The sequence below is a fragment of the Mustela putorius genome, unplaced genomic scaffold (genome assembly GCF_011764305.1).
Source record: "Mustela putorius furo isolate JIRA1106 unplaced genomic scaffold, ASM1176430v1.1 tig00000275_pilon_pilon_pilon, whole genome shotgun sequence".
Lineage (NCBI taxonomy): Eukaryota > Metazoa > Chordata > Mammalia > Carnivora > Mustelidae > Mustela > Mustela putorius.
In genome coordinates this window covers 33,098,683-33,122,075 of record NW_025421341.1, presented here as the reverse complement: position 1 = coordinate 33,122,075, position 23,393 = coordinate 33,098,683, and the positions used below count along the sequence as shown (strand labels likewise).

The window sequence follows — 23,393 nt, the reverse complement described above, 5'->3', positions numbered from 1 at the left end:
CCGAGGAGAAACCTAGCCTCCAAACATTCACTTCAGGACTAATTGAAGGACTGTAAGCCAATCACTCCTACAGAGAACTGGAGAGGGCCATGTGCATGTTTTTTCAAGGTCTGAAGGAAAAACAAGGAAAAAGCTTGTCAGCTGGGAAACCCGTCTATAGTGCAGGAGTCCCCATTTTCTACACTACTTCACGAGACTCGCCCACGTTGGTTCTGAAACTTTGCGCTTTAAAACACCAGGCAAGCAGATTTGTCACAGTTGTGGAAACCCATATGAAAACAATGCAATTAAAGGAGTCCAGTGAACCAAACCTTTGACCCTAGAGGTTCTCACAGGGAGCCTCTGCACCCAGTACTCCCAACCACGGGGAAGACCAGTGGAGGCTCACGCCCCTTCGAGGCACAAGATTCACACTGAAGAACTGTTGTCTATGAACTTCCCATGACACCCAAGTGCTGTGGAGCACGGCGTCTGTGTGCTGGCTGCAGCGAGCCCACCCAAGGGGCAGCCACCTGTGAGTGCTCCCACCTCGAACCCTTGCCTTGGTGGGGTCTAACTGCCATCCCCCAGGGATGTGCCCTGAGCAGGACCTGGAAGGAGTGATGCTCTGACACCGCTAAGCCTAGAGAGGATCTGAAGCTTTACCACCAACTGGGAAGGAAGTGTGGGTGAGACCGCTGAGTGATGACAGGCCACTTGGAGAGGCCATGGAGGATGCGAGGCCAGCTTGGACACAGAAAGCAGCCCCAGGACATCCTATGTGAGACCAGCAGACACCCACCCAGCCGAGTTCTAGCCAACCCCCAGAACTGCGAGAAATGAGGCAGCAGGGATTGAAATCTCCCTTTCTGGACTAACTCTTCAAGGCAAGGAAGAGCTCAGTAGTCTGGGCCAAGTTTTTCATGTGGTGTCAAGAGCCTCCTACTTACTTCATCATCTTCATCTTCATCATCGTCAGACTCAAGAACACCATCCAGTAGCTCTTCTAAATAAAGAAAAAATAAACGAATGAATAACTGCAAACACAGCAGGGAGCCTTGGCCACGAGAACCCTTCCAGCTGCTACAGAGAAGAGAATGAGGAGGTACCAGAACAATCAGGCAGGTTCCTGGTGCCCACACAGCCACAGACTCAGATCATCCCAGGCAACTTAAATCTCTCTCCCCCTTTGTACCAGTACGCATGGCCAGTGGCATGAGAAAGGTTAAAAGCTAGCATACAAATTTGAGAAGAATTTAGAAGAAAGAAAGTCAACGAGTACTGCTAGGCACCATGCTGGATACTGTGCCTTGTGTTGTTTATTTACTCCTTACAAATATTTTGTTGACTCTAATCCCCATTCTATAGCACACAGCAAAGACAGGCATAGAGGGGATAAGGGATTTGTTTATGGTCACATTCCCACAAGTGACAGAGTTGGGATTTGACTTGAGTCTATTTCTAAATCCATGATTTGTCCACCGAGGCCGGGAGAGTAGCCATGGCAGGCAGGATTCCCGAAGGCTCCCATGATTCACTATGGGCTGTAGAAGAGTTTATAAAGGGGATAACAGCACACTGGAATCAGAGAAAGAATAAGCCTCTGTTTCTTCATCAGTGAAATAGGTATCAGGCCACCTACTTCCCAGGGTGGGTGGGGGAATTTTATAACTACACGCCACCTGGCCCAGGGACTATACCACCTGGCCCAGGGCCACGTACACAGCAGGTATTACATAGACATTTGGTTACCTTCTCCTCCATGAAGACTTCTCTGATCCCTCAATGAGCAGTTACTTCTTTCTCTCTGCTGAACACACTCAGCATTTTCTCTAGATAGCACTGTACTAGTGTAGTACTAGACAGTACTGTAGATAGTAGTACTAGACAGAACTGTGGTAGACAGTAGTAGCACACAGCACTGTGGTAGACAGTAGTAGTAGACAGTATTGTGGTAGATGGTAGTACTACTATCTACTGTGGTAGATAGTACTAGATATCACAGTACTGTGGTAGATGGTAGTACTAGATGGTACTATGGTAGATAATACTAGATAGCACTGTGGTAGACAGCAATATTAGATAGTATTATAGTAGATAGTAGTAGTAGACAGCACTGTGGTAGACAGTGTAGTAGACAGTACTGTGGTCAACAGTAGTATTAGTACTGTGGTAGACTATAGAACTAGATGGTACTACAGTAGATAGTACTAGACAGCACTGTGGTAGACAGCAGTACTAGATGGCACTGTGGTAGATAGTGTTACCAGACAGCACTATAATAGTAGTACTAGATGGTACTAGACAGTACTGTGGTAGACAGTAGTAGCAGATAGTACTGTGGTAGACAGTACTAAAAGCACTGTGGTAGACAGCAGTACTAGACAGCACTGTGGTAGACAGTAGTAGTAGACAGTATTGTGGTAGATGGTAGTACTAGATGGTACTATGGTAGATAGTACTAGACAGCACAGTACTGTGGTAGATGAAAGTACTATATGGTACTGTGGCAGACAGTACTCTGATAGTGCTTGCCACTTTGGGGTGATCAGTATTTCCCAATGTATGAATGGCCTATGGACTGTCTGGGAATTGAGTCCTTGGAGAACAAAGTGCTGGGCTTACTCCTCCCTTTATTCCTTATGGATCTCCGGATCTCCCTTATGATCACTCACTTACTGAATAGATGATGTGAAAGTAACGAAAGCCTGAGAGAAGAGGCTGGGAAGTCAAATAGAAGTTGGAGGAAAGAGGAGGTAAAGGCGATTCTTGAAGAGGTCGCTCAGTATACTATGAAGGTGGCAGATTCACCCAGGCTGAACCCCCAAACCATTTCACAGGAGAGAATATGTAACACCCTATCGTCCTTGACATGACCCTCATTCTGAAGGGAAGGGCTCCACTGATACGCTGGACCATGGACGGCAGCATGCAGGCTCCTGTTCCTACCTCAGAGAGGCCCGCACACCTCCCTGCCCATCACGGGCCCACCGTGGTCAAGGAAAGCCCTTCGCAGATGGGGTATAGTCACGTCCTCCTGCAACGGAGCCAATGCTGGGTCACTAACTTCCTCTCCCGCCCTGCAAGGAGCATGATTCTGCCCCGCTGCGGTAAACACCTATCAGGCAAGTGCCTTTCAAAATGGGCTTGCGGCTTATTCATCAGTTACAAACCTTTGCAAATACAGAAATGCCCTCTCCCACATTTTTAAAAAAGATTTTTATTTATTTATTTGACAGACATAGATCACAAGTAGGCAGAGAGGCAGGCAGAGAGAGAGGAGGAGGCAGGCTCCTCACTAAGCAGAGAGCCTGACGTGGGGCTCGATCCCAGGACCCTGGGATCATGACCTGAGCAGAAGGCAGAGGCTTTAAACCACTGAGCCACCCAGGTGCCCCCTCTCCCACATTTTTACAGAGAATCTTTGACATTTTGCGAGGCCACAGGCTGGTTTGGACACACCCGCTCCCCCGAGCCCATTGGATCTGAGGCAACATCTTCCCAGAACAATCCAGTCCCGAGAACTGGAGAACCTTGTAAACCTCAGCTCTTCTCTCGGGCACAACGGGGGCAACAGCCCAGTCTCCCGCATTGCTCACCTCCCGCACAGCTTGCCGGGCTCCGGCACAACCCAGCCGCCCCCACTCTGGGAATGAAGGGGTGTGGTGGGGGAGCTGCTAGTCTCCTCATGGGCCGGGCCCGGTTGGTGAAGCTGACTCTGCCCCAGCCCCTGTCCTCTCTTCAATGACTGGTTTGTCCCTGCCAGACCCCTTGTGGAGGGCTGGTATTCGGGACAAACCTCCCTGCTGTCGCTGCTGGCGGTCATCTCTTCTTGTCAGGTCAGCTTTCCCCTAAGCTTCCCCAGAGCAGTCCTTCCCCACCTGTGGGGTGAGGTTCCTACAATATACTAGAAGTTTTGTATTTGGAAACCTTAAAACTTTATAAGACAATAGTGCTAGAGAACTGAGATGGGCTTGAAGGTCTGAAAACCCACTTACATGTTACAAGTGGATACTAAGCTAAGAGAGTCAAAAAATAAAGATTGTGGCAATGCCATTTCACATATCTTAAACTAGTACGCTGTTAATTCATACTTTCCTGCTGCTGTCCACTTTAGGGCGAAGCCTGGACTAGGTGGGAACTCCAGCCCGACCCTCTCCGGCTTTCCTCACCATGCTGGTACATTCGTCCAGTCTGACTCCTCGCTCATGACACATAGCCCAAGGTATGTGAGTGTGTGTCTGCTCCTCCATCCGAATGTTCAGGGACTTTCTAATTTCGTTTCAAAGTAGCAGACTCCCTAGGTAATCGTCTCTGGGGACTGGCCACTGTCCCATGAATACAGAATAACTCAAGTGCTTGAGATCAAAAGATTGGTACTTTTGACACTCTTTATTTAAACTGGAACTTACTGACAGAGCAGGTGTATCTCAGGCCTTTCCTGGACACCCAAGTCTATAAAGCTTGAGCTCTCCCCGCAGTAACTTCTTGGCAAAGCACAGCTCTCATGGAAGTGCCAAATGACCCTCCCTCTTCACACTCGTCAGCATGCTGGCTCAAGGGCTGGATTTACGTAAGAGAAAGAGCCGGTTTTGCCAGAGAGCACGGGGGACCTCCCCTGTATCTGGGCTGCCAGGAAGGAGGGAAGACTGACAAAGAAATTGAAGTGGCTGTGTCTTGACATACTGAAACACGGAGTCAGCCCTGAAGAAGATTTGCAGCCCAGATGTGACCATGAGGCCGCAGAGGAACCCTGGCCTGGGACGGCGGTCTCAGCATGGCTGATGAGCACAGAGCAGAAAGGGACCAATGTTTGCTGCCTTACCCAGCTTTCCAAACTGTTGCCTACCCAAAGGAGGTTTGCCTACCCAAACCCCGACTGAGGTTCAGGTTTTCTTTAGTGTTATTTTGTAAATATGCCTGCCTGGCAGAACTGGGGCTCGAAGTCAGAAATGAAGCTACTGCAGGGGCACCTGGGTGGCTCAGACGGTTAAGTTAAGCATCTGACTCTTGACTTCACCTCAGGTCATCATCTCAGGGTCCTGGGATCGAGCCCTGTGCCAGGCTCAGTGCTCAGCAGTGAGTCTGCTGGAAGATTCTCTCTCTCCCACTCCTTCTGCCCCTCCCTCCACTCATGCTCTCTCACAAATAAATAAAACTTAAAAAAAAAATCAAAACTTTATTTTCTGTTGCAGAAAATAAAGTTCTATTCCTTGCTCACCTGAATTTGGGATGAATCACATTTGCTCTGTAAGAGCCACAGGAGAGGATGTTCAAATGGAGATGGGCCCTAGCCTGAAGGGAGCCAAGGCTTCACACCTCATTGGCTGCTCTCCCAGCTGCTTCCTGTTGATTGGAAGCCTCTAACGTCCTCTTTCTGCCAGGCTAGGTGTCAGGGGTCCCCAGAAAGAGCTTCCCCTCCATCCTGGTCCCATCCAAGCCTTCCTGCACCTTCCTTTCCTGCTTACTATGGGATGTAGGTTGTCATGGCATTGGAGGAAGCCAGAGAGAAAGAGGATCATATCCTCCCATGGAGCCAGTAGGCAATATACATTTTTCTTCAAAGAATGAATGCATGCGGGAGAATGACCTTTTCTGCAGCGGAGCTAGGGAGACTGATGTTTGTTTTCCTTATCGGACACTGGGACCCCAGGGAAGCCTTATAAGGTGGGGGAAGAATAAAGGAGGACGTGCACATAAAGAGAACATAAGGTTAGAGCAGGGCGTTTGTGATTGCTTTTGAATTCTTTCTGTTGCCTATAAGCCTGAAGTGTGATGAGAGATTGCTGGTCTTGGGACAGACTGGCCTTGACTATCTGGTCGAACTTTCTTTCATGGGTTCGCTTGGGTCTCCCCGGCTCCCTTAAGGCTTCATGAATGAATTCCAGGACACAAGCCTTCTAAGAAAGCCCATGCAACTTTTTAGCCCATGTTAAAGTTGCAAAAGATAAATCACAGATTCTTGCATTGAACAGACCTGAATTAAGCTGCTTGATTATGAATTCGATCTGACGGACCATTTCAGCATTGCCTTCCTTGATGAAGCAGCGAAGGATGTCCTCCATTCCCTATGGGCATTGGAGAGAGTAAGAGTTAATATCCCAGGTTTTCCTTTTTTTTTTTTAAATGGGGTGAAAGTAGTTTCCAATGGAATAGTTTCACCTAATCAGAACCAAACCAAACCAAACCAAAAACCTTTATTTGGGGGAGGGGAAGGAATAGACACAATAAAAATTCCTCTGCTCAGTATTAACATTCTTTTTGTTCTTTTTACAATTCACAGTGGAATTATTTTCCTCTTGGTTGACTATCCAACCTAATTATAAAACATTTGGCCAACAGAAAAGCCTATTGTACAGAGAATTGAGGGTTGTCAGGAGGAGGTGGGTAGAGGGAAGGGTGAAATAGGTGAAGGGGATTAAGAGGTACGGACTTCCAGTTAGAGAATAAGGAAATAGTCATGAAGATTAGGAAAAAAAAAAAGTACAATATAATCAATAATGCTATAATGACGTATGGTGACAGATGGTGGCTGTCCTTATCTTGATGAGCGCTGGGTAACATATAGATTTGTTGAATCACTATATTGTATACCTGAAACAAATATTACACTGTATGTCAACTACACTCTGATAAGTGGAAAAAAAAAAACACCTGTAAAATTTTACTGTGTAAATAAGTATTCCCTTTAGTTTGGGCACTGTGTTGTTTTGGGAGGTGGTTCCTTTCTTATGACTTCTTTATACTCTTCCTTCTGGATTTTAGGGACAAAATCAGAAGTAAAACTATATGTGTAGAGAAGTAGATGAATAAGCAGAATCTTTTTAAACAGCTATCGTTCTTTTTCTATCAAAATAATTACAAGGTCACCATAATGTACATTATTTACTTTATTATAAAATGCTTAAGTCAGAATTTTCAATGTTGACTAAGAGAATTGCACAGAAGTGTAGAGGTAAGTCACTGACTAGAGCACAGGTGTCTGGCCCCCCTCCTTCCTCTTTCCTTGAGGGATGTGAAGGAGGTTTTGTGGCTGGAGCTGGTGTGGCTTCTTGCCACTACAAGGGGAACATGTATCTCATAATGACCCCAAAACACAGGAAGCGGAGAGAAATGGGTCTACTAACACGGGAACTCTGATCAAGCTCTGCCTGAAGCTGATGCCTGGACTTCTTGGTGATGAGCACTATTTCCCTCCTTTAATGTAGGCCTGTTTGGAATCAATAGCTCTAACTGAATCAAAGAAGGGCCAAGTGCAGTTTTGAACCCGGAGAATTCCCATTGTCTAGAGCAGAGCATTACCTTCTAGAAAGTTAAGATAGAAGGTATCCGAGCTCCCTCATGAACTAACTGTGAGACCTTGGTCAAATTGCTTAGTTTTGCTCAGTCCTCAACTATAGTTCTCAACTATAAAATAAGGGTGGCAACTCCAGTTAATGTGACATTTTTAAAAGATAAAGAATGTAGGGGTGCCTGGGTGGCTCAGTGGGTTAAGCCTCTGCCTTCAGCTGAGGTCATGATCTCAGGGTCCTGGGATTGAGCCCCGCATCAGGCTCTTTGCTCAGCGGGGAGCCTGCTTCTCCCTCTCCCTCTGCCTGCCTCTCTGCCTACTTGTGATCTCTCTCTGTCAAATAAATAAATAAAATCTTTTTTTAAAAAAAAGAATGTATATTGGGCATCAGTTATACAGGTGTATGTTTGTCTAATGCACTGACCTCTGTATGGAAGGCCTGTGCATTTCACTGTTCGTGAGTTATACCTAAAAAAACAGCCTTTAGCCCAGCGGCTGGCACACAATAGATGCTCAATAAATGGTTAAGATTGTGCTTGCTGTGTTTGGAAGGGTTTTGTGGCTCGGAAGAGAGATCTGGTGGCTGAAGCCAAGGGAATAAACAAGGTTGCAAGTGACAAAGAGGGAGAGGCTTAGGACAGCATCATCTTTGAGAACAGTAACACTGAACTGGTGGGCAGAGATAGGTAAGCGCACAGAGGAGACCCAAAGGAATGGTCTGGAAGGGATGAACAACTCTGGATAGACGTTGGATTGAGGAAGAGGGTGCCAAGAGGGCAGCAGTCTGCTCTAGCCCAGGGCAGAATGTTTGGCTGGGGTCTAAACCCCACAGAAGAGCTTCATGGCCGACAACTGCTCCAGCCCTGGATGCCAGAGGCTCTGGGGTAGGCATGAGGGCAGCCCTACTGATCTAAACTGCTCTCTCACCCCAAATCTTGGCAGTCTCTTCAAGTTCAAATGGGGCTCAGTGCACCCATTTACCGTTTTCTCCACTTTGGGGGGTATTTTTTTGAGACCACCATAATAGCATTTGGTACTGATATAATTTTTAGGTATTCTTGGTCACTTTCCACCAGCACACAAATGTTTTACACAGTTGCAAAAACAGAGTTCTTGTAACGTCATATTCTCCTCTTGTCTCCTCTTCTGGGACTCCAGTTACGTAAGTGTGAGACCTCTGGGTATCATCTCCCAGGTCTCTGAGGCACTGTCCCTTTCCTTCACATTTTTTCTCTGTGGTCTGGTCTTTTCTCTGTGGTCTAAGGGTCACACTCTCACATCCTACAACCCTGAGTCTCCCCTCCCCACGCGGTCCCTGTCTGTTCACTGCCGTTGCTTCCTGCCTTCTCTGCCTCTCACCCCAGATGTCCTTCCTCCAATGCTGCCTTCCGTGTTGCTTGATCCATATCACCTCTGTTCCTTCTTTTTCTTCAGCCTACATGTCTTCTTCCTTGTTTCTGACTTGGTTGACAATTCCTGTCACTGGAATGACCACAATGCAGAACTTATTCAAGTTTATTTTCCCCATTCTGTATTGAGATAGCAGATTTTATTTATTTATTTTTAAAGCAATAGGCAATGAAGTTCCATTGTTTACTGTGACCACAAAGAATTGTTCTGATTTAAGTTTTTCTCTCTGGCATAACTGCTGATGTGATTTTAGATGACTAATTAGGAGATTTAGCAATTCTTCTGAGTAAGCGAAATCAAGTGAAGGAACATGTTTCATTGGTATCCAACTGAATTTGGCCTGTGTTTTGACTGTGGAAATACATTTAATCTCTTCATCATAGCATTTAACCTGTTAACCTGGTTTCACATTACCAGGAAAAGGACAAAACTCCAGCGCTTTTGCTGATTAGATCTAGAAACACTTGTCATCACCAAAGATGCTAACCGCCTGAAGCTTGTTTTATACTTCCAATATAAACACTAATGTAAACACATTAAACACTGAATTCACTATTTGCCAACCAACATAGATGTTCTATCATCTTTAGTAGGGTTTCTGTCCCGTTCAGCAGCTGTCAGAGCGCCTACAGGTTAAGTGTCTGGCCAGCACCGGTTCTCACAGCTGCCCCAGGCCCTCCAGGAATCCCGGGGATGCATTTCAGTGGGGATTTACTCCATTTCACCATTTTCCTGCTAGGCTTCTCCTACTATAAAATCGATAGGCTTTCCCAAAGCCCCAAATTAAAATGAACCATTAAAAATGTCTGTAACTTTCCAAATAAGCCTGTTGGGAACTTTTTAACACTGTAGTTTTTTTGTTGTTGTTGCCAGAGAGAGAGAGCGAGCGAGTGAATGAGCAAGAGCAAGGGCAGGGGCAGAGGGAGAGACAGACTCTTACTCAAGCTCCACACCCAGGGCAAGGAGCCCTACATGGGCTCACGAGCGAGATCATGACCGGAGCTGATCAAAAGTCAGACACGCAACCGACTGAGCCATCCCAGCGCCCTCTAACACTGTAGTTCTTTCTTTTTTTAAGACTTTTTTTTTTTTTAATTTGAGAGAGAGTGAGAGAGAGCATGAGAAGGGGGAGAGTCAGGGGAGTAGAGAGACCGATGTAGGGCTCAATCCTGGGACTCTGGGATCATGACCTGAGCAGAAGGCAGACGCTTAACTGACTGAGCCACCCAGGTGCCCCTCTAACACCGGAGTTCTTTCGATTTAGGAGTTAGGAATCCTTTAAGAATCTGAAAAAAGCTACAGATTCTCTCCCCCAGAAAACTGCAAATGTGTATCTGGCGTACAGTTTCGAGGAGTTCACAAAGCTGTGCGAGCCACGCAGCCCAAGGGGCCCGGAGCCAGGTCTAGGAGCTCCCTGTTCTAATGGCTTCCGAACAGCACCACTCACTGAAGCTTACAAACTGCTCAAGCCCTTATTCTTACCATTGCTCTTGCTTCCTCACGAATGGATGGAATAGAAAGTATGCTGTACAGAGCTCCATTCACATATGGCTGTATCTTTAAAGGGAGAAAAAACAGTCATTTGCAAGTTCTCAAATTCTGTACAACTCCGTGATCAAACACCCCACTCAAGAATCATTTGGCTAATGAGGAGAGTGAGCCTTCCTATCTTCCTGAGCTCCAGGATGCATGTTTCCAAATGACTGGTATCTCCATTTGCATGTCCCAGTGACAGCTACAACTAAGAGTTCAAAGTCAAGTTCATTACTGGCTCTCAAAGCTCACTCTTGTTATTTCACCACTTAACTAACATCATGCTGATCACTCAGGCTTCTACCACTGCTGGAGTCATTATCGATTGCTCTCGCCTTTGCTTTCCAGGGTTCAGTCGCCAAGCTGCCTCTGATAGGAACCCTTCTTTCCCACACACAGTGCCACTGTCCTTGCTCAGACATCATCCATGACCTAGGTGACACTGAATCTCCAAAAGGGCTTCTTTCTTTGATGTTCACACTGTAGTCCAACAATCATATCATTGCCATAATTCTACAACATGGGCCAAATCATCCCTCTTCCTACACCTCAGAAACCTTCCCTAGAGCCTACCTGGAAAGTCCTAACTTCTTAGTGCAGCACACAGGCCCCTTCAAGGTCTGGCCTCAATATCATGTCCCCCTGCCCTTCCCTTCCTGCCACCATAAGGTTTACACTGTACAGACTGATCTGACCCTACTTACAGGGCTCTCCAACACACCATACACCCTGCTCTGCCTCCTGTATATCCCTCTGCTGTCACACTGGATTCAGTCTATGTTTGCATTTATACTTATGTCTCCCCATGTTTTCCTCACATAGGTAACCCTGACATCAAGCCGTACAGGACACAGAACATGGCAGGTGCTGGATAAATGAGCGCTCCCCTTTGAGTAGATTTTGTGTGACACTCTCCACATTAATGGAGGAGGGTCCATTCCCATCATTCTTTTCCAGCACTGAACTTTATTATCCCTTAATTTTTGCCAATCCATTGGGTAAAGAGAAAAAAGGCATCTTATGGTTGTTCTTACTTTTATTTTCCTGACTATTAGCAAAATTAAACATGACCTATAGACATCAAGATTTACTGTTCTGTGAACAGCCCATGTGTGTACTCTATCCTTTTCTTACGTCTTTTACTTATCAATTTATAGGAGCTCTTCATATATAATGGATATTAAACTTTTATCCTATGTGCAAATATCTCCTCAGGCTATATTATTTGTCCATTGACTCTTACTATGGCCTCTATTTCCATATAAAAATAATTTAATGTTCACTGAGTCAAATATGTGCATCTTTTTCTTTATGGCTCCTGGCTTTCGTCTTTCATGATCATGACTCCCTCACACAGGACACATGTATGTAGCATTTATTTGTGAAGTGAACAAATTTCTAGGCTCTAACATACATACAGGTAGATTTTCTAACTCATCTTCAAAGCAGATATATTTGTAACAATTATGACAAGATTTAAATCCTCCAGTCTATTCTGTCCTCAGAGGTAACATACTGGTTCCAACACTTAAAACCAACATTACTATTAGAGACTAAATATATTTCCTATGTATAGGCTCCAATTGCTTTAGTTGAATAAAATGGGAAACAGAGTCTAGAAGTAGTTAAGAGTTCTTGATTTAAAAAACATAAAAAGCATGGCACACACCATAACAACCACCAACCCTTCACTTGCTGAAGCCACCCGGGTCACCGAGCTGGTGGGCCTGGGGGATGGAAGATATGAGAGAGATGGACAGAAGGGGAGCTGTCCACAGCTAAGTGCCTCGCTCTGACCCAGTGGCCCTCAGTCCTGTCCTGCTAAGACACTGCTGCACCTGATCTGTTTAAAGAGGTCAGGCTTCTGTTGAGACTTTGGCTTCACGTGCAAAGTGATGCCATGATGGTTTCTGTACAGGCATCTGGAGAGAGCTGGTGACAGCATACTCACACCATTTCGAAGATCCTGTTAGTTAGTTTATCAAGACCTCTACTTTATTTTAAAAGGGCTTGTGGCCCACAGGCTAGACCACAGAAAATCCCACCATGCTGGGGAGGACATGGGGGAGAGCAGAAGACGGTACAGTCATTGTGCGGGACAGAGTGGCAGGACTCCCAACCCAACACTGACACTCGGGGCAAGCCACTGGTGACGCGCATGTCTGCACCCCAGGGGCCCTTGGGGGTCCAGCATGGTGATGTCACTGAGGACCCCTATGGCAGCTGGACAAGCCTAGGGGACTTGAGGGGAGGGCCGTGAACAGGGGCCGTGAACAGGGGCCGTAATCTGCAGTGGCAAGATTAAGGAATGAGATGTATACAAGGCAACACAGGAAATTTCTAAAAACACAGTGAAAAGGTAAGAAAAGAATGAGATCTAGAGTGCAATACTATTGACACAATGACACATGCAACACACAACAGTAACTAAATTTGCAGGCCATGTGCCACCGCAGGGACTGTCGACGTGGGGGAAGAATGAAGCAGGGCAGGCGACAAGAAGGAGAATAAGGCCTGGGAGGGAGCTGGCACAGACCAGTGACAGCAGGGCAATAGGAAATGGGGGTCAGGAATCAACCTCCAGCTTCCCAGTTCCAGAACCTGGAGGAGGGGGTGCACTGACTAGCAGGGCCAGCCTCCCCCAAGCCCGGGGCTGGCAGTGCTGGCTTAGTACCTCATGGTTCTCATGGCCAAGCAGATCCGAGAGAACTTTCAGCACCAGGCCCGCCACTTTGGCACACATGTTCTTCCCTTTAGAAGAAACAATGAAACAAAACGTGACACGTCTAAACGCAGAAGCACAATTTCAGGTCAGGCAGACTTGAATTCAAACCTTGGCTCCTCTGCTTATGAACTGTGTGACCCTGGCTGAGTCATTTGGTCAATGTGGGCCCCGTTTCTTCCTCCTGGGACTTCTCAGGGAAGGAAGGGACTCAGTGTAGGCCGTGCATTCCCAGCGCTCAGTCAATGGTGGCTCTGAGAGCCCAGAGCTATTCAGGATGGTCAGTGGAAGCCTGGGCTATCACAGAGCAGTGCCCGGCTGCCCAGGTGCACAGACCACCATTGCAAACACCACACAGGTATTCTAGCCAATTCAAACATCATAACAACCACTGCAAATAAATCATAAATTGATGATACTAAGAAAAGCTGGTTAGAACCTGGTAAATGTTAAGATACATACCTATGCTGTTCTCTAAGAAAACGCTGAAATCACATTTACTCAGTCAACAACACATGAATGGTTTGGATTACAAAGCAGCCAAAGGAAAAGAAGCTTCTCACAAACTCATGAGCTATTCAACCACATAAGCTGCTTCTCCCCAAACTGGGGCTTCCCAGACCAAGGTGAGCCACAGGCTGGACTTGGCACCTCTTCTAAAGAAGCTTCCTCCATCTCAGGTAACCAATCATGTACACGGGACAGAACCTCTAGAAAAGCTGCGATCACTCCCTTTATTGAGCAAACGACTAGATGCGCATGGGGGAGTGAAGTGGGAGAGCTGGCTGTGGTGAGAAGCGTGGAGAACGGGCTGACATCCTCGCTCTGCCACCAGCTTAGCCCTGTAGAATCTTGGAAAAATATTTCTCTGTCCTTGGATACAATGGATCGTAATCCTTAACTTCCCACCTTTGAATAAGACAATGAAGATGAAGAAAAATGTAAACTAACTTAATTTCCTCTTCATCCAGGCACTGCATACAGAGAAAATGTTCTTTTCCAAGGCCAGAATGGTATCTGGCTTCAGGGATTCAACAGCTGTATAACTAGTTGGAAATGTTTTACGCTCTACTTCTGCTTCAGTTTTCTGTTAGGGAGACTAAAGACACACCGCATCAGGCTGGGTAGTCCTCCAGGTTCGAGGGGCAGGCTCTCTGGCCTCCCCTTCCCTCCCCCACACCAAAGCCAGAGGGCCCAGGGACAGGGGATTGTGAGACCTGCACTCCTGAGGCAGAGGTTCATGAGCAAGGCCACCGAGTACTCCAGTGTGTAGTCCGACAGGCAATCGGGGTCCTTCAGAATATCAATCAGCCAGAAGATGAGGCCGTCTCGAATCATCGCTGTCTGCAGTGGGCGCCTAGGATGTAAAAGCCTACAGGTCAGCTAAAGCCGACAAGCAGCTTTCCCTGTAAGAGCATACGGTGATGTGCACGGCGATTGGAAAAGACAAACTGATGGGGCGCCGGGGGGGGGGGGGGGCTCAGTCTGCTGAGCGTCCAACTCTGGGTTTTGGCTCATGTCATGGTCTCAGGTTCCTCGGACCAAGCCCCGGCTAGGCTCTGCACTCAGCAGGGAGTCTCCTTGAGATTCTCTCTCCCTTCCTCCCCCACCCATAAATAAATATATCTTAAGGAAAAAAAAGAGACAAGACAAACTGTGCGGAAGATACCAACTCTAAAGAATATTTTGTTGTTAGACCCACACAACTGAAACAACAAATTCTTTACCTTCTGCAGGTATTCCTAAGGATTTAGAGAGCAGCTAGGTAGTCTGGAGCTCTTCTACTCTGAAAATTTTTTTCAATATTTAAAATTAGCAGAGTAGTATTTCAAATATTTAGTAAATATTTACTGATAGCTTTTGGTCCACTTTACCCAGGAGACAGTCATAGAAAAAGTTCACTGACAAACAGATTTTTGGTAAACTCGAGTCCTGCTTGGCACTTTGAGCTGTGTAAAAACAAAGAAAAGCCCAAACCATCTCAATCCCATCTTGATTCAGGTCTTTGTGAAGTAAGGGTAGTTTAAGGACATGGGCAAAACAATTTATACAGAATTATTTTCTGCCCAAAGTCCGTATGAAATCTAACATCTCATCCAAATGTGTTTGAGGAATGTCTTCCTACCAGCCTTCAGAACTGATGAGATTGGGGCGCCTGGGTGGCTCTGCTGTTTCAGCATCTGACTCTTTATTTCAGTTCAGGTTATGATCACAGGGTAGTGAGATCAAGCTCCGAATCCAGCTGTGCACTGGGCATGGAGCCTGCCTAAGATTCTCTCCCTCTCCTCCTGCCCCTCTTTAAAAAACAAAACAAAAAAACACCATGGAGGAACCTCCACCGAACATCTTCTAATGAACAGGTTATGGTAAAACTCCCATCCAGGAGTATATCTGTGCTATACTTTTGGGTTTGTTTTTTTTCCCCAAGATTTTATTTATTTATTGGACAGAGAGAGAGAGATCACAAATAGGCAAAGAGGCAGGCAGAGAGAGAGAGGGGGGAAGCAGGCTCCCCGTTGAGCAGAAAGCCCAATGTGGGGCTCAATTCCAAGACGCTGAGATCATGGCCTGAGCTGAGGCAGAGGCTTAACCCACTGAGCTACCCAGGCGCCCCATTCTATTTATTTTTTTTGACATGAATTTTTTTTTTAAGATTTTTATTTATTCATTTGACAGAGAGACACACAGTGAGAAAGGAAACACAAGCAGAGGGAGTGGGAGAGGGAGAAGCCAGCCTCTTGCAGAGCAGGGAGCCCAATGTGGGGCTTGATCCTGGGATCAAGACCTGAGCTGAAGGCAGATGCTTAACGACTGAGCCACCCAGGTGCCCCTAAGATTTTATTTTTTTAAGTAATCTCCACATCCAATATGGGACCATAACTCACAGCCTGAGATCAGGAGTTCCCATGTCCTACCCACCAAGCCAGCCAGGCTGCCCTCTGTGCTATTCTTAAACATCACACTCACCTCATGAGTGAAATTTGTTGGAATACAAGGAAGGTTACACTCTCTTGGCAATCCTAAATACTTCCTACATTCATTGTACAGACTCTAGAGCATCGCAAAAACATTAAGCATATTTCTAGAACAGAATAGCTTATTACTTTTTGAAGCACAAGAAAAAACTGGCAATAAATATCTATATTACCAGGAGGAAGTATTATATCTTATCTCTGTTACTATAGTTACTAAATTTCAAAAAAATTTTCCAAGCCATGCTCAACATCAAGCTAAATTATCTTTATAAACAAACAAAAACCAAGTGCTCATATGATCTAAAGAAATAAGAACTCTGGAGTTTACTACAGTTCCTTTCAATTCACACATAGTTCGAACAAGAACTTTTCATCAGCAGGGACCTGACAAGTAGTAGGAACTGAATACCTACTGCTTTCTCTCACTAAATGTGCACACTTAGAATAAGTCATTTTGCAGGCTTTAGGTTACTAGCGAGAGTCAATCACATGTCAATCACATCTGACAGGAAGAAAGTATGTACGGAAGAGGACGGTCAGAAAAAAGCTGAGAACTCAAGGTACTAGAATTCTTACTAAGGCAAAGAGAAAGTGAGGTATTCCTGAGGGAAGCCACATGCTGGAAGAATTCCATACAACTCAGCAACTCCACTCCTAGGCACTGACTGACTCGGGAAGGGAAAGGATGCGTCCACACAAAGACTTGTAGGCAAATGTTTGGAACATGATTATGCATGATAGCCAGAGTAGACCCAATCCAGCTGTCCGTCAGCTGATGAACAGATAAACCAAATGTGGTCTCTCGATGTAACGGTGTGTTCTTTAGCGTCACAAAGGAACAAAGTATTGGCTAGGCTACCACACAGACAGACCTCAAGGACACCATGCTGAGTGAAAGAAGCCAGCCACAAGGGAACACACATTATATGAGTCCATTTACCTAAAAATGCCCATTATGGGTAACACACAAAAAGCAAATCAGTGGTTACCTGGGGCTGCGGGGAGGGGACAAGGGCTGGAAATGGGCACGAGGTTTCTTTGTGTGGTGATGCAAATGTTCTAAAATTAGCTTGTGGTGATGGTTGGGCAACTCTGTAAATATACTAAAAATCACTGAAGGGTACATTTAAAAGGGGTGAATTATGTGCTTTGAGGGTTCACTTCAGTAAAGCTGTTCATGAAGGAAAAAAATGCTCGAGATGGATAGAGGATCCAAGTCATGACAGGGTCCAGACAGAGACTGCACGGTGGGCTGCTGGGATGTTAGCACAAGGAAGCGGGAGGCTCCCGACCTGCCTGCCACCAATGACCCAGTGCACCGACGTCACTGCTCCTGTACGTGCACCTCCCACAACACGCTGTGAGCAACGCGTGGTTTAGCCCTGGCAGGTTCTGCGCATGCGCACCTCTCTACACCGTGTGCGTGGCCTGAAACACGATCCAGCTCTTGCCAGCACCAACTACCACGCACGAGGACAGGGTTACTGCACTTCCCCCTCCACAGCAGCTTGAGCAGGGTGGTTTTGGGAATTCGAGATAAGCTTTCTAGCTCCATCTTGGAAAGTAACCCACCTTCTCCTAAATGTTAACTGAAAAGTATTGTTTGGAAAATATCATTTGCCTCTTGGGCTGCCACGGGGGCTAAACAGTGGCTCACATGAGCCCTATGTACTTTCACAGGGACCGCTGTGACCTACTGCATGGTCAGCACCTGAGGCTGAATTTCTGCAAGGCCCCGAGAATGTTCTCGCGGGTGACGATGTCCTCATCCTCCTCCTTCAACCTTTCCTCCAGCATCCGCAGCACCTTCATGTTCTGGGCCAAGTAGAGGCGACCTAACAATATAACCAGAGATGCACGGGTGAGAGAATTTATCTTGTGTTAAGTTCATGCCACAAAACCATTCTCTCTGAACACTTTGCATGTAATGCATGTAGAGTTTGGGTAATTTTAGGTTCTAAAAAAAACTTAAAACCTATTTCTTCTGCAAAGTTGGTTTTATCCAACCAACTATTTAATGAAGAGAAAACCACTCTTCTTATAATCGAAACATAATTCATCATGGGGCACCTCGGTGGCTCAGTTGGTTAAGCCTCCAACTCTTGATTTCAGCTCAGGTTGTGATCTTGGAGTTGTGATATTGAGCCCCGTGTCGGGCTCCGTGCTCACTGGAGTATCTGCTTCTCTCTCCCCACCCCCAATTATTATATCTCTATATTTATTATTAAATAAATAATCTTTAAACATAATTCATCACTATATTTTTGTGGGGAGCACTGCCAGATCTACAGGGAGAAAGAAGGTGAGGAATCTATATGTTATGGGCTCCTTAGTCTTTATAATAGAGGCAGCCAAACAGTAATGCTTTCTGGGCACACTCCTGCCTCCTTCTAGATGTACCTGTGCCTGGAGAAGGAGTTGGGAACCATACCTCTGAGTTATCATTCACCCCCTGTGGACCTCTGTCTTGACACAGATAATATTAGTGCATGTACCCTTGTTCATAATAAAGGTCTGCTAAATGGTTGGAAGAACAAGCAAATGAGTAAGTGAACCAACTTTTGGAACATCATATAGTCATAATTTGAGAACTCCCTTTAAGAAGCTGAAACAAAGTAGAATTTATGGAAGATAATATTTTGTAAAATCATTTTGAATTCGGCTTTGGTATATATTATCTTTGGAATTTTCAAATCCTGGTGGTTTAAGATGTTATCCAGTTTGTTTGTTTGTTTTTACAATTTTATTTTTAAGTAATCTCTACACCCAATGTGGGGCTTGAACCCACAAACCCAAGATCAGGAGTCACACGCTCCACCGACTGAACCAGCCAGGTACACCAAGAGGCTGCAGCCTCTTGAAGGAAACGATGTAGTGCTTATTGGGATCAGTTCTGATTAATTAACTAACCTTGTTTTGCCTTCAGCGGAAAATTATAGAAAATGCATTACCTGTTATATACTTGAAAACAATCTAAAAGGTAGTGCTACAAAACCAGAAAGCTTGTAAAATAAAACCAGAAGCCTTATAAAGTAAATTCCAAGACCATCAAAATTGACTCTGACATAAACTAAGCCATACAACAATAACCAGTTTGCACAAGACCCCTTCAGTGCACTGAACAGGAATCTACTGAGGAAACTGAGAGCTCCTTTAAGAAACGTTTCGAAGAATGGCCACTTCCAAAGGAACAAAATGCATTGGCTGACTCACCTTCGGCCAGGGATGCGAAAGCATTGATGAGCCGGGCCATATACTGTCGCACCACCTCGCTCCTAGAGTGCAGCAGCTGCAGGACGCTCCTCTGCGGGCAGAACCATCCAGAGAAAGCAAGGATGAGGTTAAAGAAAACAGCTAAACATACGTCTCCTCTATGGGTCTGCTGTTCTCTACCTCTGCATGGATTTATTAGAGGTGAAATAAACAGACCAAAGTCAACACTTCATCTGGAAATCTCAATTTCCAACAGATTTTTTAAACGAGGGTTGACAAAAACAAGTTATTCAGACTTCTGAGCCGAGAGACTGTATTACACAGAGCGCTCTGCTGGTGACTGGAGCAGGGGAGGCCGTGCTGTTTGCGATGCTTCCCACTCCTGTTTTTCCAGGTTAGTGACAGATCCAATACCCAGATCTAATTTTGCTCCCTGCAAACCCCAGAAGAAGTACAGTGTGTAATTTAAAAAAAAATATATATATATATATATTCTGAAGGACAGAGAGACAGCACAAGAGCTATTAACAACACAGTTTCGGAATCAGAAAGGCCAGGTGGTGACAGACATAGCAGACCCAAGAATGCCAAGTCCTGAAGGCAGCAACGGGCAATGAGGAATTACCCAATTTACAGCACGCAATCCTCCAAAAGAAAAAAAAAATGGAAGAAGAATGAATGAAAGCTGTGAAAGCAGCAGCTGGATCCCACTCTTGCCGCTCCTATACCACTGTCCTCCTGCAGACTCCCCACCATCCATCCGGGGGGCGTTCCCTTGTGAAGGTAACACAAAAGGTCTCTGGAGGTGTGAGGAGTTAGCTGGACAGGTAGGAGTTCAGGGCCAGGGTCCCCAACAAGAAAATATGGAGTCAGGACAGTTAAGATCGAACAGCAGTGACATCCTGTTTTGCAGCTGAGACAGAATCACACCTGCATTCTTTTCTGCAGCCTTTGCAGAAATGACTTCTGCAGAATGTCCTAAAATAAGACAATTAACCACAAAGCCTTTGTCAATACCATGGGCAAGGTGCAGTTAAGACCAAAGCCCCCAGATGTCAGAAAAAAAGTCGATCAGCAGACATGTTAATCTAACAGGTAGACAGACATGTGAACAGAGCCCTGACTGGCACGACTCAGCATGACCCTGACTGCTGAAGATAGTTTTGCAGAAATGCTGATAAAACCCCCTAAACTTAGAAACTTTAAAGGCAACACTTTTAGGCCTCCCTCGCTCTCCAGGAGCTTCATACTCTTGCTCAATCAACTTTGCTTTGCTGTCCACCACTCTTATCTGGTCTACCTCTTCATTCTTCGAAGTGTGATCAAGAACCATGGGCACTGAAGGGAACAAAAATCCTGTAGCAGAGGCGGACACCTGGCACAGGTGAGCAGGGCTTCTACACCCAAATGGGATGAAGAGACAGTGCCTAAATGAAGAATGAATGCTAAACAGAGAGCACTCCATCTTCTTCTACCTGGATCCCAGAAGGTTGCACCCAGATCCTCACACTCTAGGTAGGAGACTAGAAGACTCTTCTTGGAGGAAAATGACCAGCCCAAGAGAAAAGAGCCAGAGATCCTAAAATCAGAGGTTTCTACTAGAGAGACCAGTTAGATCACCCTCAGTGGAGCTCTGCGTCCACAAGCCCTACCCTCAGCCTCAGAATTTCCGATTGGCTTTCATTCCCCCTACTCAAAACATTATGAGAAAGCCAAGGTCTACCAGAAACCCACGGCAAGTTTTCAATATGGGAGATAGGGTCAAAACAAATGGCGGGGGCGACTTGAAGAAAATGGGGCTGTGTAGGGAGAAGAAAACCAGGGATATGCAAAAATGTGTTACTCACAGTAGCCTCAGAGCCACAAGAGGCATACCGCATCCGTGAAAAAAGATTGCCATAAAAAAGGGGGTGAAAAACTCAACAGAGGGGTTGGAAAAAAAGGTGAGGCGATCTACTAGAAAGCAGAGCAAGAATATGGAAGATATGAGAGAAAAGAGAGAATCAGTTCAAGAGGTCCAACATTCAGAGAGAGAATTGAGAAAACAGAGAGGAAATCATCAAGAAAATAAAATCAAGAAAAGTTCCCAGGACTGCACTTGTCAGATGAAAGGGCTCACAAAACACTTAAAACAATGAACCAAAATACACCTTAGGAAAGACATCAACAGGATATTTATTAACAATGGTGATAAAGAAAAGACTAAGCCTCTCTGAAAAACAGTATGGAGGCTCCTCAAGATGTTAAAAACAGAGCTACTCTATGACCCAGCAACTGCACTAATAGGTCTTTACCTCAAAGATACAGATGTAGTGAAAAGAAGGGGCACATGCACCCTAATGCTCATAGCAGCAATGTCCGCAAGAGCCAAACTGTGGAAGGAGCTGAGATGCCCTTCGACAGAGGAATGGATAAAGAAGATATGGTCCATATACACAATGGAATATTACTCAGCCATCAGAAAGGATGAACACCCACCATTTGCACCAACATGGATGGAACTAGAGGGGATTACGCTGAGTGAAGTAAGTCAAGCAGAGAGAGACAATTATCATGTGGTTTCACTCATATGTGGAACATATGGAATAGCATGGAAGACCACAGGGGAAGGGAGGGAAGTCTGAAGGGGGAGAAATCAGAGAGGGAGACAAACCATGAGAGAACATGGATGTCGGGAAACAAACTGAGGGTTTCCAGGGGAAGGGGTGTGGGGGCATGGGCTAACAGGGTGATGTAAGGAGCACATGGGTTGTGATGAGCACTGGCTATTATACCCGACTAATGAATCACTGAACACTACACCAAAAACTAATGATGTATTATACGGTGCCTAACTGAACATAATAAAAAATTTTTTTTTATTATTTTATTTATTTATTTGACAGAGAGAGAGATCACAAGTAGGCAGAAAGACAGGCAGAGAGAGGAGGGGAGGCAGGCTCCCCGCTGAGCAGAGAGCCTGATGCAGGGCTCGATCCCAGGACCCTGAGATCATGACGGGAGCTGAAGGCAGAGGCCCTAACCCACCAAGCCACCCAGGCACCCCAATAAAAAAAATTTTTAATGTTAAAAAAAAAAAGAGAGAGAGAAAGAAAAAAGACTCCACAGGCTGCTAGGGAGGAAAAACCTGGCCACATACAAAGGATCAGGAGTTAGACTAGCTTGGAATTCTCAACAGCAACACTGGAACATAAAGGACAATGGAGCAAGATCTTCCAAATAATGAAGGAAAATTATTTACAACCTAGAGTTCCGTACAAAGAATAAATACATTTTCCAACATATATCATCTCAAAGAATCTACTGCTTACCCACCCTATCTCCAAAAGCTATTAACTATAGGATACGCTCCCCCAACTGACAGAACAAGAAAGAACAATGATTCTTGAAAGTGTGATCCTGGCCCAGAAGCCGGGGCATCTCCTGAAAATTTGTTGGGAATGCAAACTCTAACCCTCATCCTAGACTTACTAAGTGGAGGCCGCAGGGGCCCAGGAATTTGTGTTTTAATGAGCTTCCCAGGTGATAAGACCGCATGCTAAACTTCAAGAATGGCTCAGCTAGAACTCACTAAACAACCAGTCCAATTTCCTGGCTGAAAGGGCCAATCTCTCCAGTGTCATGGTGACACAGCACCCACTATGCTTGAGTTTTCCTGCTCTGCAGATTCTCTGACATCTTACAATAGCTCCAGCTCATTCCTTGCTTAAAATAAACCGTGACAATTAAAAATAATGAGTAGGGGAAAAAATGACATGTCTTCGATGGCTATAGAGATCAGAGGATTGTGACAAAAATCACAAAACCTGAGACATCTTTCATTAGAGAACACTTTGCTTTTTATATATACAACCAAGAAAGGCAAGAAGCCAATTAAACTGTAACAGGCCATTGACTACTAGATATGCTTTCATTTCCCAGAATCCTAAAATGGGGGGGAAATGCATCTCAGATTCAATGAAATAAGACAGTTTTAGAAAGGTTCGATATTGAATTTACTCTTTGAATTTGAGGTTGTAAAATCACAGACAATCTATTTATCAGGCGCTTCATGCCTGATAAGTTGGTTTCAGATGCCATTACAAAAATAAGCAGAAATAAAAGTAAAAGGAAATAAGTCAAAAATTTGAGACACTACTTTTCAAACTTAACTCGCACAGGAGCAATAAGACTACATTCAGAGAATAAACTAGCAACTCAGAATTCTCGAGTGTTACTGCCCATGCACAGGGGAGCCTAATGTGTGCTTAGCTTCTGTGGGGGCACTGTT

At 45.3% G+C, this 23,393-nt stretch overlaps 1 protein-coding gene across 8 annotated transcripts in view; it reads right to left on the bottom strand.

The window, feature by feature from the left end:
* ARMC9 (armadillo repeat containing 9) overlaps positions 1-23,393 on the bottom strand; it is a 155,786-nt gene that overhangs the window by 72,855 nt on the left and 59,538 nt on the right. For all 8 annotated transcript variants that reach the window (XM_045078887.1, XM_045078890.1, XM_045078885.1 and 5 more), the window contains exons 13-19: positions 19,124-19,214; positions 17,622-17,745; positions 14,153-14,292; positions 12,888-12,964; positions 10,163-10,237; positions 5,957-6,047; positions 930-985 (exon numbers count right to left, since the gene is read on the bottom strand). In XM_045078887.1, coding sequence (XP_044934822.1) covers positions 930-985; positions 5,957-6,047; positions 10,163-10,237; positions 12,888-12,964; positions 14,153-14,292; positions 17,622-17,745; positions 19,124-19,214 — 654 coding nt within the window. The remainder of the gene's footprint in view (positions 1-929; positions 986-5,956; positions 6,048-10,162; positions 10,238-12,887; positions 12,965-14,152; positions 14,293-17,621; positions 17,746-19,123; positions 19,215-23,393) is intronic.